A 20,160-nucleotide genomic window follows, 5' to 3' on the forward strand; every position below is an offset into this window, starting at 1 on the left:
TGTTTCAGTTTCATCAGACCACAGGACATGCCTCCAAAAATCAAGGTCTTTGTCCTGACTGCATTTGCAAACAGCACTCTGGCTTTTATGCAGCTTGTGGAGTAATGACTTCTTCCTTGCTGAGTAGTCTTTCAGCCCATGTTGGTATAGGACTTGTTTCTGTGTTTTTGTAAATAATGACCTCCTTTTCAGCCAGCACAAGGTCTTTTGTTTTTGTTCTGGGGTCAAATAAAACAAAAAAAAACAAAAAAAGACACATTCATCTTTGGGAGACAAAATGTCCTAAAAGGTATTATGGTTGAGCATTCCTATGCTGTTATTCATGCCTTTAGTGTTTGATTAAATGAACGAGGCTCCCCCAGGCACGGGGATATTGTGCTCAACAAGTGATCAAACATGTGGAGGTTCACAATTCCCTTCCTGATAAGTTGACTGATGGATTTTTCCAGGATGTCACACAAGGTAGCAGTGTGTTTGAGGTGTTGCCTGATGATACATTAGTGTAATTTTTTGGCATTTAGCAAATACTTTGGTGATCCTATCTGAGTTAAAACAGGAATATTTTGTCTTATGTAATGTCAGCAGTGAGAAAAAACAGGTTATTATTCCTTTTATACAGTGTATGTAAACATCTGGTTTCAATTGTAACTATCGATTAAATACAACAACAAAATATATGGAACACCTCAGATAATTTGTGGTTTACAAGCTTTTCTATTTACAGTCTGTCTACAAAAGCAGCAACATTATACTGTAACAGTTGCAATTTTATACCTCTTAACTACTAACTCGGTGTCTTAAAATACTCAGACCCAAAAGTCTCCACTTCAGGACTCAGGCATGAGATACACGTCTTCTTCCTGGGTGTCTGGGCGTTTGGAGTTGAACTCTGGATCATTGCTGTATATTCCTTCGTCTACCGAATCACACTGAACGTATAAGTCCTCTTCGCTCTGAGCCGGTTCCCTTTGGAGAAACAGAGTTGATCCAATCAGAAAAGGAATCAGAAAACTGGGTGTATTTTCCCCTTTTTTTTCATTGTAGGAAAAACCCCAGCACTGACTTATCAGCTAGCATGATTATATAATTGAGATGAGTTATATATCAAACGTTAAAAAACAGATAGTTGTGAAAAGGCGACCCCCCCCACACACACACACACAAGCACAGAGCAATACTTTATCTGCTTCAGTTCTGATGTGGGTCTAGTCTGGCAGGTTCAAAGGTCACACAACAAACTCTGTCACACACACAGCTCTCAGTGTCTTTAAGTATGCATGACATGAACGGGCTTACCGGCTCTGTTCTTCTACAGGCCTTTTGAATGGAGCCTTTTGGTTTTGGAAGTTTTCATAGATTGGTGTCTGGGGCTGTTCCCTGGTCATACCGGTATACTGATTGTCATCAGCTTGTGGGCTTTCGGCACAGACCTCCATTTTCTGGCCTCTCCTTTGTAGGGTCCTCACCAAAGTCCCGATTTTATTTCGGTATATGAACCCAATCACTCCGATTATGATGGCAAGGAAGATGAAGAAGAGTGAAAGCCCCACGGCTAGACCTACTGAGGAACTGGGCGCAAAACAGGTATCAGTGCCATTTTCCTGGACACAGGTGCTGTTCATATTCATGATCTGTAATTACAAAAGTAACCACATGGTGTTACATACATTAATGTTCTTTTTAGGGATCGCACTTGCAACAGCTGTAGGAAGTTTAAATAAAATGCCTTTTTTGTAAGATATCCAGATACACTGTAGGACATATGTTTGGTACAAGTACATTTTGGAACATTTGGAAACTTAAAATTTTGTTCCAACTGCGATTCTTAAAGAACTAGTTCCCATGTATGGTTTTCAATTAGATTTACTACATTACTACATCAGACTTTGCTTTCATTAAAATGCACCATTTTCCTCAATTTACCTTTTTGAAAAAATAGAAAATACTTTTAGGAGTTGTTCTATCGCACCGTACTTCTACTTGAGTAATATTATTATGACACTTACTTGAGTACAGTTTCTGGCTACTCTACCCACGTTAACTTACATCACTGAATAAACAACAAGCATGTTTTAAACAAAAATGTACCAAACACACACACACACACACATAGGCATGTCTGGTGACACCTCTGTGTCAGGATCTGTGTTTTGTGTGTCTGTTGGTGCTTTTACTGTGCTCAGTCCCTAGATGGCGTGGAATCTGGAGGAGAGGTGACAGGTGTTCGCTATTCCCCTGATTATTCTGCAGAGGACTATTTAAGTATGGAAGCAAATCGTTACCATATTTCAATTGAAAAAGCATTTTCACAAATGCTTTTTCATTTTAAGAATGTGGCTGCATTGTTTGATTCATAAATGAAATTAGTAATCAATAATCCTATTTGCATTTTAATTTTCTTCTTCTTTCATTCACTGCTCATTCTTTCACTTAATTAAAATGAAAAAGACATTTGAGATTTATTTTTCAAAATGTACCCCAGCAAATAGATACCAAAATTCAATTTGAAATGTAAAATTTGAAAATGAAAAAGCATTTCCAGAAATGCTTTTTCATTTTAAGAATGTGGCTGCATTGTTTGACTCATAAATAAAATTAGTAATCAATCATCCTATTTGCATTTTCTTCTTCATGACTGCACATTTTATGCCATAATCAAAAAGAAAACAAAGCAGACATTGCTTTTTCGTTTTCGTGGTCTGCCCGCAAAGTACTGCCCAGAACTCGAAAACGAAAAAGCATTCCGAGTGGCGGGCGCAGCAGAGTGACATCAGCAGCCGCTCTTCCTCAGCTCCCTGCTGACCGAGCTACCCATCTTGTTCGGTAGGGGGCGCTGTGCACGTCTGCATTGCATTACATTGCAAACGTGCCGAGAAATTGATTGAATTGCAGCAGGGCCGAGCTTAATTTGTGGCAGTGGCAGGCAGAACTGCTAGTTCCGGTGGCAGGCTGTGGCATCCTCATGGCAGCCTTATGGCCTGGGACATCCAGCGTGTTTTTAAGCATTTATTTCTAATTTTCTGTGAGTGACAATTCAGAATAGCCGCTCGTGCTCTTTAATAAACCGGCTGTTTGTGCAATAAATCTTCGTCATCCTTTCAACACGTCACACATACACATAGTGCTATTTATTTTCCATGTCAAGTAAATACAATCACCTTATGTTATGGGTCTAAAGCTGTTTATTAAATAATAATCAGTAATGAAATCATTATTTAAAGGTAACAGGCTATAACAACAATGACAACCCGTTTGCCGATATTCAGCATTAACTTCCACAAAAACAGCGGCAACCACATTGGCAAGCTTTTACGGCCAATCTGGCACCTTCTGGCATCCTGTGGCAGGAACTACGAGTTCTGCCTGCCACTGCCACAAATTGAGCTCGGCCCTGCTGCAATTCAATCAATTTCTCGGCACGTTTGCAATGTAATTAAGTCAAAGAATGAGCAGTCTTGAAGAAGAAAATTTAAATGCAAATAGGATTATTGATAACTAATTTCATTAATGAGTCAAACAATGCAGCCACATTCTTAAAATGAAAAAGCATTTCTGAAAATGCTTTTTCATTTGAAATATGGTAACGATTTGCTTCCATATTTAAGGAGGAGGCTGCCAGTAACTCACTGCCAGTGTTGCCCTTAGTGGTACTACTCAGCCACGCTATCTTTGCCTTTGACCTTGCCTTGTACACCAAGTAACTTTGTCTTTGTATCCTGCAGGTTTCCTGAACCTGATTTTGCCTTGCAATGAATCCTGCCTGGATAAACCGTCTTCTGGAACAAAGTAATCCAGTTCCATGAACAAAGACTCAAGTCTCTCATGACTTCGTTGGATCACGCCGGCTGGCTGCCTCCTGATTCCTGCGTACCTCGAACCTCCATCTGCGAACCCTGTCCACCCTCCTCCCTCCACCTCGTGGATTACAAACTCTCCTGACTAACCATATCCACCAACTTCAGTCTCACCGGCAAACAACCACTTGGTTTCTCCGCTCCACCACTGGATCCCTCCACCATTCTTTGTAAGACAGATTTATTATTTTCATGTGTTCAGCCCCAGAGTTATCCCTACTTACCTTCTTGTTTATTTCTACAGTTTGCATCCTGGTTTCAGTTCCCTGCATTATTCACCCAGTTGTAAATAAACACTTTACCGAACAATACCGTCTCCTGAATTGCTTTCTGCATGTGGGTCAAATCCTTTAAACTCAATATGACACTCGGTATGAAAACAAGCTTAATTTTTCTAATGTAATTTTCTGTCTGCTGAGCATGCTGTGCCATTTAGGGGTCAACCGTACAGTAAACACTAGATGCTGTCATTGGAAGTACTTTGCACTGCTCTAACACATATATATTATCTACTGTAATTATAAGGCTCAAACGTTTAATGCTATGTAAAGCTGAGATATGGAAATTTTTGTTTCTTCTGCCTGAATTTATTATTTTGGAATGATGGGATTTATTTATTTATTTTTGAGTACCAGAACGTGCACACAATATTATTTTTTGTCCTTATGATTTCATCATTTTCACAAATAAAAATTTTAAAAGGTACTACTCAACTACTCAGTACTTAGGTAGCCTTTTTACCAAATGCATTTATACTCTTACTTGAGTAAAGTCATGGACTACTCTACACACCTCTGGTTATATCAGTGAATTAAATGTGATTAACCACATTTCGGGTTAATTTTGAAAACATCTCCTTGGACTGATTATTTACTGATCTGTAGAATCAAGAAATCCGTTTTTTTTAAACAGGCTCAAAAACCTTCCATTGAGGCTGAATTAAAACAATTCTGCAAAGAGGAAAGTGCCATGGTTCGTTCACAGCAGTGGAAGATGCTTATTACAAGTTGTTGCCATTTCAGTTGTTGCTGCAGTTACTTTAACGCATAAGGTCAGGTTGGTTTGAATAGCTTTTTTTCCCCCGAATAAGTGAACTAATGATTTAAAAACAGCTTTTTATACTTGGGTTTATTATGTCTGATGTTAGCATTTGTTTGGTGACCTGAAACATTTAAGTGTGACAAAAAGGCAAATATAGAATACATTTTTAAGGGTTAAATAAATAGTATTCAAGATTTACTGTAAGCTATGCTGTTGCTAAATTTCAGGAAGTTACTTTGAATAAAGAGCAAGACAAACCCAGACACCTGATAAAAAAATGTAAAAATGCCTTCTAAATGAACTACTTATATAATAATAATGTTGCAACTTATACCCATGAAATTAATTTGATACTTCTTCCAAAGGTTTGACCTGTTGTGTGCAACAGTATACCACACCGTTCTTCTGTTAAATAAGTCTCAGTCTCTTGGTTGTCAAACAAAGGACAGCTTTTCTTTCCAAGAAATGAAAATAATTCAGATAGTGTCCTAGTCAAGTGATACAAGTTTCTGCCAAGCTTTAGATCATCAAAAACTCTGACCTTAGCGGGACAGATTCCAGCGTCGCAGGTCGAGGTCCGTGTAGCGAGTGAAACACAACTTTGAGCTTTTTTTTTTTTTTTTTTTACAAAACCTCACACTTGCAACATTAAAGTTCCCTTTTACTGAAATCATGAAAGTGGGCGAAACAGCTGAAATGAGATTTCCTGTAAAAGCTTTAGCTGAAAATAGACATGCTGACAGGTGGCCAGTTTGCGCTGTTTTTATTAGTCAACTCTGCTGAAAATATTGGCAATTCTGGCCTGAAATAGGTTTATTCTGTAGTTTTTCTTGTTTTTCTGTTATTTCTTTTAAAAACACCAGTGTTATCTATAAAAATTAATCAAACTTTTCATGTATATCAGCCAATTTCATCTGCACAAAACTTTTAGATTCGAGATATACTGTTCTCACCCATTTCTACGGTCACAAATACATATTTCTTAAGGAAGCTTAGGGACTTCAGTGTTTGCAGGAACATGCTGCATATCTTCTATAGGTCAGTTGTGGAGAGTGTGATCTTATCTGCCATCATCTGCTGGGGTAGCATGTAGCATTTTTTGTTTCATTAGAGAAATGTGTTATTATAGCCTGAAATGTCAAATGAAATAAACCATCTACTTTTTTCCATGTGAATGTACAGTGATGTGGAAAGGTATTTGCCCCCTTACAGGTAACTTCCACTGGTTTGTCGCAATTAAATGTTTCAGATCACCAAATAAATGTTAATGTCAGAGATAGATTTTATGTATTAAGAGACAAATGCTATACAAACCAACCTGGCCCTATGTGAAAAAGTAATTTTCCCGCCTAAAACTACAATAACTAACAAATGACTTCAAGGGTTTGTGATGACTGGCAAAAAGTTTTTTTTATTGCTGTTGAGAAATTATGGCCCATTCTTGTTTGCAGAATTGTTTTAATTCAGAAACAATGAAGGGTTTTGAGCATGAACACCCAATTTTAGTTCATGCCACAGCATCTTAATCGGATTCAAGTCCAGACATCGACTAGACCACTCCAAAACCATAATTTCTCCTTTTTTGACCCATTCAGGGGTGGACTTGCTGTTGTGGCTTGAACCACTGTTCTGTTGCGTAACTCGCGCTAATTTGCGTTTAAGGACACAAACTGATCCTGAAAATCTCTGTTCCTGAATTAACGGCTGCATTAGTTATGGCAAGTCCTTTGCGTCCTGATGCAGGAAAGTAGCCCCAGACCATCATACTACCACCACCATGCCCGACTGTGGTTATAATATTCTTTTTTGGAAATGTTGTTATCTCAACACCACATCTGACAGGAAACCTGCATGGATCATATAAAGCCTTGTTTTGGACAGCTGAATTCCCAGATTAAATGAGAACATCATTTGAGATTACATTTTTGTGTTCAGTTAGGTTATCTTTGTCTGATGTTAAAATTGGGTGTGGTGTTGTTTTGGACTCACATCTAAATTTGAACAACCACATAAAGTCTGTTACAACTTACTATCATCTTACAAATGGGGTCATAAAAACAATCACAGAACAACTGCTGAACCCCTTTTTTCACCAAGTTACATTATTGTGACGGTGTATATACTGCTGTCTGTAAAAAAAACAATCACACAGCTGCAGTTCATCCATAATTCTGCTGTTAGAGTCCTGACCAACACCAGGAAAATGGATCATATCTAAATCCCTGCACTGGCTCCCTGTTTGTAAAATAATACACTTTAAAATTCTGCTATTGATCTATAAAGCACTGAATGGTCTTGGCCCAAATACATTTCTGATTTGCTTTTTAATTATGAACCATGTACAGACTTCTGTTCTTCAGAGACCTGCTTACTCAGTGTTCCCAGGACCAGAATTTCACAAGGTGAGGCAGTTTTTAGTTTTTATGCTCCTCGGCTCTGGAACAAACTCCCTGAAAACCTTTGATGTTGAGAAACTGTTGGTTTCATTAAATCAGGACTGAAAACATTACTGTTTACTGTGAGAATTCACTGTTAGTTTCACTAACAGCTAGATCCATGATTAGCTATTGAAGCTTGAGATTTAAGATTATATTACATTTCAACATTTGTTTCGTTTCATTAAATTATTTTCAAAGCATTTATGTTGTTTTAATGTTTTTTGTTAGACTTTTGTTAATTATTAAAATGTTTCTTTTTTGGTTTTGTGTCAAACACTTTTGAATTGCCTTTGGTATGAATGGTGTTATGTAAATAAACCATGTAAACTATGTAAATAATATTTGTGGACATTACTTGTGTACAGCTCTCACCGATGTCTTTCAGTCAGACTGGGGTCTGGGCATTGGCCAAAAGATTTGCAACACATTTATTCTAATTCTTATTATTTATTCTGTTTATTCTGCAGATTTGCTGCTGTGCTGGTGAATCATTGACCCAAACTGGGTCAATAACAGATGACCTCAGATTTCACTCTAGAATACTTCAGTATGCAGAGGAGTTCTGGGAAAACTCAATGACTTGAAGGTTCTCAAATAATTTGGCTGCAAGGTAAATCCAAATTATTACCACTTTTTGTGCTGTAGGAATAATGTTTCTAAAAAAGTTGCTGATTTCTTTCCATTATTGGATTTTGTTATATTACTGTTCAATCCATTCCGCTTCATTACTAAAAAAATATGTTTTTAAGGAGTCAGAGAGAACTTGTATAGCTATGAAAATGAAGTAACTCTTTCTTTCTTAGCTATAGCTAAAAGACGTTACTTCTTACCATGCAGTTCTTGTTATGAGCCATTATCAGACTGAAGACAAAAATCCTCCCTGACATGTGGTTTTCCTCCTTTGAACAGGAGCTCAAAAACAGGCTCAGTTGTGACCATTTCCCCCTTTCGGCTCCTTCATCAATATAGCAGTAGGTGCATATACAGGTCTTTCTCAAAATATTAGCATATTGTGATAAAGTTCATTATTTTCCATAATGTCATGATGAAAATTTAACATTCATATATTTTAGATTCATTGCACACTAACTGAAATATTTCACGTCTTTTATTGTCTTAATACGGATGATTTTGGCATACAGCTCATGAAAACCCAAAATTCCTATCTCACAAAATTAGCATATCATTAAAAGGGTCTCTAAACGAGCTATGAACCTAATCATCTGAATCAACAAGTTAACTCTAAACACCTGCAAAAGATTCCTGAGGCCTTTAAAGCTCCCAGCCTGGTTCATCACTCAAAACCCCAATCATGGGTAAGACTGCCGACCTGACTGCTGTCCAGAAGGCCACTATTGACACCCTCAAGCAAGAGGGTAAGACACAGAAAGAAATTTCTGAACAAATAGGCTGTTCCCAGAGTGCTGTATCAAGGCACCTCAGTGGGAAGTCTGTGGGAAGGAAAAAGTGTGGCAGAAAATGCTGCACAACGAGAAGAGGTGACCGGACCCTGAGGAAGATTGTGGAGAAGGGCCGATTCCAGACCTTGGGGGACCTGCGGAAGCAGTGGACTGAGTCTGGAGTAGAAACATCCAGAGCCACCGTGCACAGGCGTGTGCAGGAAATGGGCTACAGGTGCCGCATTCCACAGGTCAAGCCACTTTTGAACCAGAAACAGCGGCAGAAGCGCCTGACCTGGGCTACAGAGAAGCAGCACTGGACTGTTGCTCAGTGGTCCAAAGTACTTTTTTAGGATGAAAGCAAATTCTGCATGTCATTCGGAAATCAAGGTGCCAGAGTCTGGAGGAAGACTGGGGAGAAGGAGATGCCAAAATGCCAGAAGTCCAGTGTCAAGTACCCACAGTCAGTGATGGTCAGCTGCTGGTGTTGGTCCACTGTGTTTTATCAAGGGCAGGGTCAATGCAGCTAGCTATCAGGAGATTTTGGAGCACTTCATGCTTCCATCTGCTGAAAAGCTTTATGGAGATGAAGATTTCGTTTTTCAGCACGACCTGGCACCTGCTCACAGTGCCAAAACCACTGGTAAATGGTTTACTGACCATGGTATCACTGTGCTCAATTGGCCTGCCAACTCTCCTGACCTGAACCCCATAGAGAATCTGTGGGATATTGTGAAGAGAACGTTGAGAGACTCAAGACCCAACACTCTGGATGAGCTAAAGGCCGCTATCGAAGCATCCTGGGCCTCCATAAGACCTCAGCAGTGCCACAGGCTGATTGCCTCCATGCCACGCCGCATTGAAGCAGTCATTTCTGCAAAAGGATTCCCGACCAAGTATTGAGTGCATAACTGTACATGATTATTTGAAGGTTGACGTTTATTGTATTAAAAACACTTTTCTTTTATTGGTCGGATGAAATATGCTAATTTTGTGAGATAGGAATTTTGGGTTTTCATGAGCTGTATGCCACAATCATCCGTATTAAGACAATAAAAGACCTGAAATATTTCAGTTAGTGTGCAATGAATCTAAAATATATGAATGTTCAATTTTCATCATGACATTATGGAAAATAATGAACTTTATCACAATATGCTAATATTTTGAGAAGGACCTGTACCCCTTCCTGGCTTCCCTGAAGTTGCTTCCATTGCTGTGTTACCATTGTGACTTTGCAAACAATTGCACTCTTCTTATTGGCAGGTAAAACAGCTCCACTTTGCTTTCAGTGGCTGAAAAATTAAACAATTAATTATAGGTGGCGAGGCCAGAAAACACAAGCTGGAGGTGTTTTCTGTTTGCTAATAATCTGAACAAGCAGGCAGGCTTCCTGCACACATTTTTCACACAATCACAGAAAAACTCAGGGCTTCTTGGTGTCACGCATTCAGCTGACAGTAACTCTGTAAGTACGACCGATGGTAAGGTGGTGGACTGAGAAATTATTGAACACACGAAAAAATCCCCCACCTATTGTACTGCTACGATTACTACTACTACTACTACCAATAATAATAATGATAAATCTGATGGTATGCTGTGAAGTGGCAACAGGGATTCTAAAAAGACCAAGCACAAATCATGTCTTAAGTTGTTCCCCAGTCCAGATGTGCAGTGCGCCTCCACAACACCCCCGCGCAACAACGTGAACACGCAAATCCTCTGCAAGTGGAGATGCATCAAGTTAGCCAGAAACAACGTGGAAACCAGACAGTTATGGCAGTCACAATAAAGGTCCTAACTCCAAAAGGATTTATTTCAGAAACTTTCGTTTTAATGAATTAACCAAAACTCTGTACCATTATCTAGGTAAACTAATTCTAAACAATGGACAGATTTGTTCAAAAGGACAGAACATAAACAGAACTTCCTGCTGCATTGTATGCACCTCCCCAGTCCAAAGTCTTCACTTTTTTTCCTGGTCTGTCAATCTGCATTCTGATGGAATAGTACAGCGCCACGACAAATAATGAATCTATAAAAGAATGCTTATTAATGAAGGAACACAAAGAAAAAAGCTAAATGTGAAAATATAAAAGTTATTTTTTTAAATGGAAGGAATACATATTTAATGCAAGAAACAGCATAAAAGTAAAGTTTAGTATCTACCCTATTTATGTAAATGATTCTGTCATTTACTTTATTATTTCATAGTTCTTTTTTATTCCTCAGCTTTTTTCTTGCTCAGACTAGAGTGATTCTCTGAGGTAAAATAGTTTCGCTTTAGAGGTTATGTTTGACAAGATTAATAAACTCCCAGAATAAATATATAATTACTATATTACCTGATGCCACACTACAGTTTTATACACCAGTATTTACATAGTATCAATGTAGTAGTACTAGTAGTAGTAGTATAATGATATGTGCGTGTGTGTGTGCGTGTGTGTGTGTGTGTGTATATATAAATATATATATATATATATATATACAGTACAGGCCAAAAGTTTGGACACACCTTCTCATTCAAAGAGTTTTCTTTATTTTCATGACTATGAATATTGTAGCTTCACACTGAAGGCATCAAAACTATGAATTAACACATGTGGAATTATATACTGAACAAAAAAGTGTGAAACAACTGAAAATATGTCTTATATTCTAGGTTCTTCAAAGTAGCCACCTTTTGCTTTGATTACTGCTCTGCACACTCTTGGCATTCTGTTGATGAGCTTCAAGAGGTAGTCACCTGAAATGGTTTTCACTTCACAGGTGTGCCCTGTCAGGTTTAATAAGTGGGATTTCAAGCCTTATAAATGGGGTTGGGACCATCAGTTGTGTTGTGCAGGAGGTGGATACAGTACACAGCTGATAGTCCTACTGAACAGACTGTTAGAATTTGTATTATGGCAAGAAAAAAGCAGCTAAGTAAAGAAAAACGAGTGGCCATCACTACTTTAAGAAATGAAGGTCAGTCAGTCCGAACAATTGGGAAAACTTTAAAAGTGTCCCCAAGTGCAGTTGCAAAAACCATCAAGCGCTACAAAGAAACTGCCTCACATGAGGACCGCCCCAGGAAAGGAAGACCAAGAGTCACCTCTGCTGCGGACGATAAGTTCATCTGAGTCACCAGCCTCAGAAATCGCAGGTTAACAGCTGCTCAGATTAGAGAACAGATCAATGCCACACAGAGTTCTAGCAGCAAACACATCTCTAGAACAACTGTTAAGAGGAGACTGTGTGAATCAGGCCTTCATGGTAAAATAGCTGCTAGGAAACCACTGCTGAGGACAGGCAACAAGCAGAAGAGACTTGTTTAGGCTAAAGAACACATGGAATGGACATTAGACCAGTGGAAATCTGTGCTTTGGTCTGATGAGTCCAAGTTTGAGATTTTTGGTTCCAACCACCGTGTCTTTGTGTGGCGCAGAAGAGGTGAACGGATGGACTCTACATGCCTGGTTCCCACCGTGAAGCATGGAGGAGGAGGTGTAATCGTGTGGTGCTGCTTTGCTGGTGACACTGTTGGAGATTTATTCAAAATTGAAGGCATACTAAACCAGCATGGTTACCACAGCATCTTGCAGCTATTCCATCCGGTTTGCGTTTAGTTAGACCATCATTTATTTTTCAACAGGACAATGACCCCAAACACTCCTTCAGGCTGTGTAAGGGCTATTTGACCTAGAAGGAGAGTGATGGGGTGCTGCGCCAGATGACCTGGCCTCCATAGTCACCGGACCTGAACCCAATCGAGATGGTCTGGGGTGAGCTGGACCGCAGAGTGAAGGCAAAAGGGCCAACAAGTGCTAAGCATCTCTGGGAACTCCTTCAAGACTGTTGGAAAATCATTTCAGGTGACTGCCTCTTGAAGCTCATCAACAGAATGCCAAGAGTGTGCGGAGCAGTAATCAAAGCAAAAGGTGGCTACTTTGAAGAACCTAGAATATAAGACATATTTTCAGTTGTTTCACACTTTTTTGTTCAGTATATAATTCCACATGTGTTAATTCATAGTTTTGATGCCTTCAGTGTGAAGCTACAATATTCGTAGTGATGAAAATAACGGAAACTCTTTGAATGAGGTGTGTCCAAATGTTTGGTCTGTACTATATATATATATATATATATATATATATATATATTAGCAAAAATATGTTAATATATTGTTCTATACTATACATCATATGGCAAGTTTTGTGTTGTTTAACTATACAATGTCATCTCACAATATATACAGGAATACAATGCAATGCTATACAACACAATGAATATGGCGATCTGAAAATGCAGTCTTTTTAAACTCAACAGTTATACTATACTATATTGTACTGTACTATACTGTATTGTACTTTATTTTACTACATTATACTATATGAATTATGTGGCATTAGTATATGAATTATGTGGCATTAGTATAGTATAATTTAGTGTAATTGCATACCAAATCATCTACCATGTATACAAACATACTATGCCGTTGTGTACTATACTATGTAGAACATATGGTAACAGTTTGGTGTACTATAGTGTAATTCAGTATAGTATAGTTTAACCACACAGTATAATTTTATATCATCAAAGAATCTACACAACTATACTATTTAACATAGTATAGTATAAATGCATAGTTTAATTTTATAGTAAATCATCTTACAGTGTATGCAGCTGTACTATAACTGTATTACATAAGTCTACATATAGTTGTTAAGTACATTATATGTTAAAAGGCACCCATACAGTGTATGGTATACTACACAATGGTATTGGGAAATTAAAAAATTAAACTAAGAATGTGCTTAAATGTTTCTGCTTTGTTTAGAATCCCTCGCCGGAAGCTGGACGTCCGCACTCCGTGGAACTTGACCACTGTAGGAAAAACGGAGCAGAAGAGCGAAACATGGCGACTTCGAACAATCCGCGGAAATTCAGCGAGAAAATCGCTTTACATAATCAGAAGCAGGCAGAGGAGACAGCGGCATTTGATGAAGTGATGAAGGACCTCAGCATTACCCGGGCAGCCAGGGTGAGGACACTGTGTCTTGCCTTTTCTCCTTTCTCTGTGCTGTTTGTTTGGAGCGAGCTGTCAGATCTGGGTTGAACAGCGCGGCGGCAGGCAGGCAGGCAGGATGGGAGGCAGGCAGGCAGGATGGGAGGCAGGCAGGCAGGATGGGAGGCAGGCAGGCAGGCAGACAGGCAGGCAGGCAGACAGGCAGGCAGGCAGGCAGACAGGCAGACAGGCAGGCAGCAGGCAGGCAGCAGACAGGCAGGCAGGCTGGGAGGCAGGCAGACAGGCAGGCACGCAGCATGGGCAGCAGTGGTAAACAATAACAAACGGCGTTCACGGCCAGCTGGAGCCCTGCTCACGCTCCGCTCACAGCGTACGGAGCTTGCAGGTCATTTCCCTCCTCCAGGGCTAATGTGGACTGTAGTGGTCTAAATCTATTAAACTTATTGTAATATTTAGCTTTGCGGGAGTGCAAACCAGAGGGGCGTGCATGTCTGCTTGACAGCGCGCGTCCAGGCGCTGCTGTGCCCTCCTCCTCTAGTCGTCCTTTCTGCGGCACTTAGACTTATACATGCTAACTCAAACGTGCACAGGTTGGTTGAAGTGAATAATTTGGTATTTGTTTCCATTGCTTACATGGATGCCAGTGACATAAGGTGTGTATGTGCATGAACGCGGCTTAGCGAACTTGTTTGACGAGTCCTCAGGCCTGTGTACACTGATACATGAGTGGCATGTACGTCAAATATGAAAGCCATGAGATTACGCGAAATCTAAGCCACAAGGCACAGGCTTTCAGAACAAATCCAGTGGAGAGAGGGTGGGCTGTGGCTACTGAGTGGAAACAGGGTCCTGATTGCTGCTACAGTGGAAATGTCATGAGACTGCAGTCAGGTAAAGGACCAGGAGAGATGGCACTCTTTACTTTCCCTCTCTGTGCCCTGTCATGTTGCGGTTCAGATGAGCCTCTTGGCCTTCTTTGGTGCTTGTAATCCTGGACAACAGAGTGTTCAAAGACAGAAAAATAAACCCTGAGACCAAAGGTTTATTAAAACACACTTGTGATGCAGGCTTATTGTTAATAGATTTTCTGCCGTACCAACATTGAGCAGTGGGCTTCCATGAGCCAAGTTAATTCACTGGGGATGGGTTCTCCCATGGAAAACCTAAATGGACATTCCCTTGAAAGCTGTTATATTTTGCAACTGTACATTTACACATCAGCAGAAATGAAATGCAGATATGGATGGAAGTGCCTTTTATAAATATTAGAACCTTTTCACATCTTTTTATGTAACAGCCATATACTTCAATGAATTTTATAGGGATTTTAGGCTAACATGGATTAGTGAATATTTGTAAAATGGGAGTAAAATAACACATGGTTCTCAAGATCTTTTACAAATAAAAACTGACAAGTGTGGCGTGTATTTGTAACCTGCATGAGTCAATATTGTCCCTTTTCCACTGGCTCGTTTTAGCCCCTCGGTTTCGGTCTACTCCATATGGTACCAGTTGTGTTTCCACTGACCCCCCCAACGGCTGAAACTATGGCGACTGCAGCCCCGCCTCCAGCCATGAGTGTAGAGCACTGGGCTGTTACTGTATTATATTGTCACATTAAATTAATCTGCGTGAAATGATAAAAAAAAAAAAAACAGAAAACAAAAACATAAATAAACTAAATACTAATAACGTTTGTATTAATGTATATGCAAGAATGTCTTATCTATGTTTCTTCATGTATAAAATGATCCACTGGGATAATTTTCTGGACCACAGCCCAGCCAGAACTTATAAAATAAGGCTCAGGGGTTCTGATGTGAGGGGGGCTGGGAAGAGCAGCAGAGAGGAGAGATGCTGCTGTCTAAACTGGTGAAGCTCCAAAGTTTGTGTGAAGTTACAATTTTGGGCTTTATGAGGAAGTTTTTGACTTATCCATGGCAATAATGAGGACAAGGACTTAAAAGCGCAAAACCGCGGACTTTAGTTTTAGGTTGGATACTGCATATTCGTTCTCCGCAGATTCAGCGGGCTCGTCCTCCCGCTTGGTCCGATGAAGGCAGTCTGATTACGGGCAGCTGCTCTCTGCCTGCTCTCTCCTCCTGCAGACGCCGGTTCCCTTAAGGGCTGTCATTAAATGTCCAAATTAAACACGTTGTTTCATGGTGGTATTACTTTGTGTGTTTTGGGGGAAATGTTTGTGGGTCTGAACAGCTGATTTTATGTGTGATCAGCTGGTTTAAGATGTCATTAAATACAGCACTCTGTCTGCTGTAATTCAGAAAGCTGATTTGTCCTTTTTCTTTTCTGCCAGCCTTAAGGCATGGTTTATGATCTGTAAATGGTAAAATCACATGTTTGAACTGCTCCGGCCACTGTGGTCCTTGATATTATTGTAGTTGCTCTAGATTTTATTAACTTTTCCCTGCACTGTCTCAATGAAAACCTTCTCATTTCTCCTGGTCCCATGGCCAATCAGTGAACAGCAATCTGTTCACATCACATGTAGTCCGTACTCAGGCCCGGGTGGACCTGCCCAGGACCAGGGACCAAACAAGTAGGTACCGATACGGACAAAACGGTAATGGGAAGTGGAGTCGAGTAGGGACAAATCGAGCCAGTGGAAAAGGGGCATAAGTTGTAGACCTGTTGCTTCAGTTGCAGCTGCAAGTCTTTTGAGGTATGTCTCTGAACATACCACCTTTGAACATCTGAAGGCTAAAATTTGTACCCCTCACCTTTTTTAAAATCATTTAAGCTGAGTCTGAGCTTGTCAACAGGAGTTACCAAGATAGGCCAGAAATTCTCAACTGGGTCTGAATGTTGACTGGCTTATTTAAATGCACAAATATCTTTAATCTGAACGATTCCTTTGTAGCGTTGGCTGTATGATTAGAGTTGTTATCCTGCTTGAAGACAAATGTGCACCCAAGTCTTTTACAGGCTCTAGTGCTCTCCCTCCAACCTTTAGCTCCAGCCATGTTTTGATCAATATCCCTGTTGTTGCCAAATTATTACATAACATACATGTTTTATGGAGACGACAGTGTAATCACTGAACAGTGTTTTGCATGTAAGTGAGAAAGTTCAGAATTGATTTGAGCAGAGCACCTTCTTCCCCATGTTTGCTGTGTTTCCTGTACATGACTTGTGGCAAACTGCAGAGGATTCTTCTTATGACTTTCTTTCAAGAATTTAGTAATCTTACCACCCTTCCATAAAGGCCAGATTTGAATGCATGACAAATAGTCACTCTGTTGATAAATTCTTTCACCTGAGCTGTGGGTCTTGGCAGCTCCTCCAATGTTACCATGGGCATCTTGGCTGCTTCACTGATTAAATGCTCTCCATACTCGGCCTGTTAGTTTAGATGGTCAGCCATGTCCTGGTGGGTTTGCTGTAGGGGTACAATATATTGTATATTTATCATCACTAAATACAGAATCACTGTATATAATATGCAACAAACTGTTAGCTAATTAAGTATATAGCTAAGCATAATAAGAAGTTCCCTGTTTGAGGCTCTCCATACTGTTAATAATATTTGACACCAGTTGTTTAATGCAGCATAACATGTTTTAGATGATAAAGAGGTGGAAGGATGTAAAGTCAATAAGAAACTAAAACTAAGTTTTTTCATACCCAAAACAGCAGATGTGAGTCAGAAGCAACTCTTTAAAATAAAGCCTGTTGTTGTTAAGTGTTTTTTTTTTTTTTACAGTAGCTGCATAGACCACTCATTATCTGTGGTCTATGATTGCGATTAAGCCCAAGCAGATATATGTTAACACTTTTTAAAATTCCTTAATCTATCGTATGTCAGATCAGTATTACTGCAGTTACCGACATAATTACATATTGCAAGTTTTCGTTATAGCGCAGATGTAGTTTGCAGTTGTGCCATACTCTTTCCATTATCAGGCGATGGGTTTAACATTGCTCTGTGAGATATAATCTAGAAGTCACATTCAGAGCCTTGCGTAAGTATTCATATTCCTTTTAGTTTTTAAAATTTTGTAACATTACAACTAAAATATTTTATTGGAATTCTGTGTGAAAGGCCAACAATGGGTGGTGCATATTGTGAAGTGGAAAATAAATGATACATGGCATCAGTTCTATTGGCAAATAAAAGTCAGAAAATGTGTCATGCTATTCTAATAGCAGCTGTTCTGTGAAGGAATCTAAGGTTTGTTAAAGAACATTAGAGAACAAACATTATTACAAAGACCAAGGAACACACAGACAGGTCAGGCAGAATGTTGTGTAAAGTTTAACGCTGGATTAGGTTAGAAAACAACATCCCAAGCTTTGAACATTTTATAGAAAAAGTTTGGCACAATTACAAACCTAACCTCAGAAAAGATGTGTTTTGTATTTAGACAAAGAAACTGAGAACTGGTGTTTTAAAGTATTTCCACTTTGGGACCTGGTTTCAAAAATTATTGTTTTTGGTCTTCCAAAATGTTGGAAGGAGCCTTAATCAGAGAATCAGCCAACAATTCTGTGACAATTCTGGAGGAGCAGCAGAGAGCCACAGCTCAGGTGTAAGAATCTGGTTACAGAAAAAACATTAGCTGTACACTTCACAGATCTAACTTTTATTGAAGAGTGTTATGAAGAAAGCCATTGTTAGAGGCCATGTTAGTTGCCACTAGCCATGTGGGGGACATGGGAAACATGGAAGAATGGCGCTCTGGTCAGATGAGACCAAAATCAAACAATCTGGCCAACTTGTAAATTTCTATATGTGTTGGGAAACTAACAATGCACATCACCCTGAATACATCATCAGTGAAGGTATGGTGATGGCAGCTTCATGCTGTGGGTCTGTTTTTCTTCGACAGAGACAGGAAGGCAGGTCAAAATTGATGGGAAGATAGATGGGGCTAAATACAGGGCAATCCTGGAAGAAAACATCTAAGTGGCTGCAAAAGACATGAGGAAGAGGTTCAGCTTACAGCAAGACAGGGACCCTAAACATACAGCCAGAGCACAATGAAATGGTTAAGATCAGTGGTTCTCATTCCTGGTCCTCAAGGCCCAATCTCCTGATGTTTGAGATGTGTCTTTGTTCCAGCACACCTGATTCAAATAAATGGATTACACCAAATGTTGCAGAAGCCCGTTAACCACCCATTCATTTATTTATTCATGTGTTAAAATAGTCCAGTCAAAGTTCAGACCTAAATCCAATTAAGAATCTGTGGCTAGACAGTATCAGTATCAGTATAACTTGTCCCAAAAAAGAAACTTACCTTGCAGCCTGGTGAAAAGCATAAAAAACACAAACTCAGACACAATCACTCTACACTGGAACACTGGGAAGAAATCAGTAAAGAAAGCTCCAGGGAAAATATCAGTACAAATATGAATTAAAATCCTCAGACTAAAATGAAAAAGCAATCACACCCAATCACCCAGATTTGAAAAGTCTTGTTCAGTCTGTAGATAGCAAAGCTGGTAGAGACATACCATAAAGGACCTGCAGCTGGAATAGCAGTGAAATGTGGCTCTACAAAGTACTGACTCTGGGAGATTTAATGCAAAAGCATAGAAGTTTGAGAGGCTCATAGCAAACAAAGACCACAGTAAATGTCCTGCTACTGGAAACAAATAATTTATTATTCCCATTTGAACAATAAGGTTTTAATTAAAACACATCTGCTGTTTTGGGAATTACGTATTTACTCTGGAAATTTAATAATAAAAAAACACACGTTGGATGAGTGTAAATACTTTGCACGTTCAAATGAATTTCTTACCTATTTGATGTTGTTCTGTTTGCAGCTACAGCTGCAGGACACAAAGTATTTGCAGATGGGATCGAGCCGTGGGCAGTACTATGGAGGGTCTTTGCCAAATGTGAATCAGGTTGGAAACGGCTCTGCTGATGTGCCTTTTCAGGTGAGGCTTTCCTGATATACTCCAACATTTTGCATAACTATAAATGGACTGTTTAAATAGACTAAAAGGTTGCTCTTAGAGGTTGTAAAAATCTGTTCCCTCAGTTTAGTTACATGTTCCGAGGCATCTGCAGTGACATTGATGTCCATTTCTACACGATGCTGAGCTCAGTTTTCAGTTTTCCTCTTCTTTATGTAATTATAAAACTCGAGGTAGAAAGATTCATCTCGATATATTGTAGGAAAATGTTTATCTTTATGTTGCTTCTGAGGCACTCATCCAGGTTTCAATGAGAGATCTGACCTAATTAACCCTAACATCAGAATAATGCTTATTGATACTAGAAAGCTTGTTATCAGCTCCGTAATGACACCCAGATTTTCTGACTTTGGATAAATATGAGTTCATTATAAACTGGTTGGTTGTAATCAGCAGAGGAAAATCAGAGGGAAGGTGCAACAAAAGAAAAAGACAGCAAATGTACAAATAAATACACTTAGCAATAT

At 39.4% G+C, this 20,160-nt stretch overlaps 1 protein-coding gene across 4 annotated transcripts in view; it reads left to right on the forward strand.

Moving 5' to 3' along the window:
• The first annotated feature begins 13,410 nt into the window (after positions 1-13,410).
• Positions 13,411-20,160, forward strand: part of crtc1a (CREB regulated transcription coactivator 1a) — an 87,447-nt gene continuing 80,697 nt past the window's right edge. For 2 of the 4 annotated variants that reach the window (XM_047368185.1, XM_047368188.1), the window contains exons 1-2: positions 13,412-13,762; positions 19,538-19,654. In XM_047368185.1, the coding sequence (XP_047224141.1) occupies positions 13,637-13,762; positions 19,538-19,654 (243 nt within the window). In that variant the 5' untranslated portion in view covers positions 13,412-13,636. Of the gene's footprint in view, positions 13,763-19,537; positions 19,655-20,160 lie in introns of all 4 variants that reach the window. The other 2 variants (XM_047368186.1, XM_047368187.1) reach the window with 2 other exon arrangements.

Source organism: Girardinichthys multiradiatus, chromosome 6 (genome assembly GCF_021462225.1).
Source record: "Girardinichthys multiradiatus isolate DD_20200921_A chromosome 6, DD_fGirMul_XY1, whole genome shotgun sequence".
NCBI lineage: Eukaryota > Metazoa > Chordata > Actinopteri > Cyprinodontiformes > Goodeidae > Girardinichthys > Girardinichthys multiradiatus.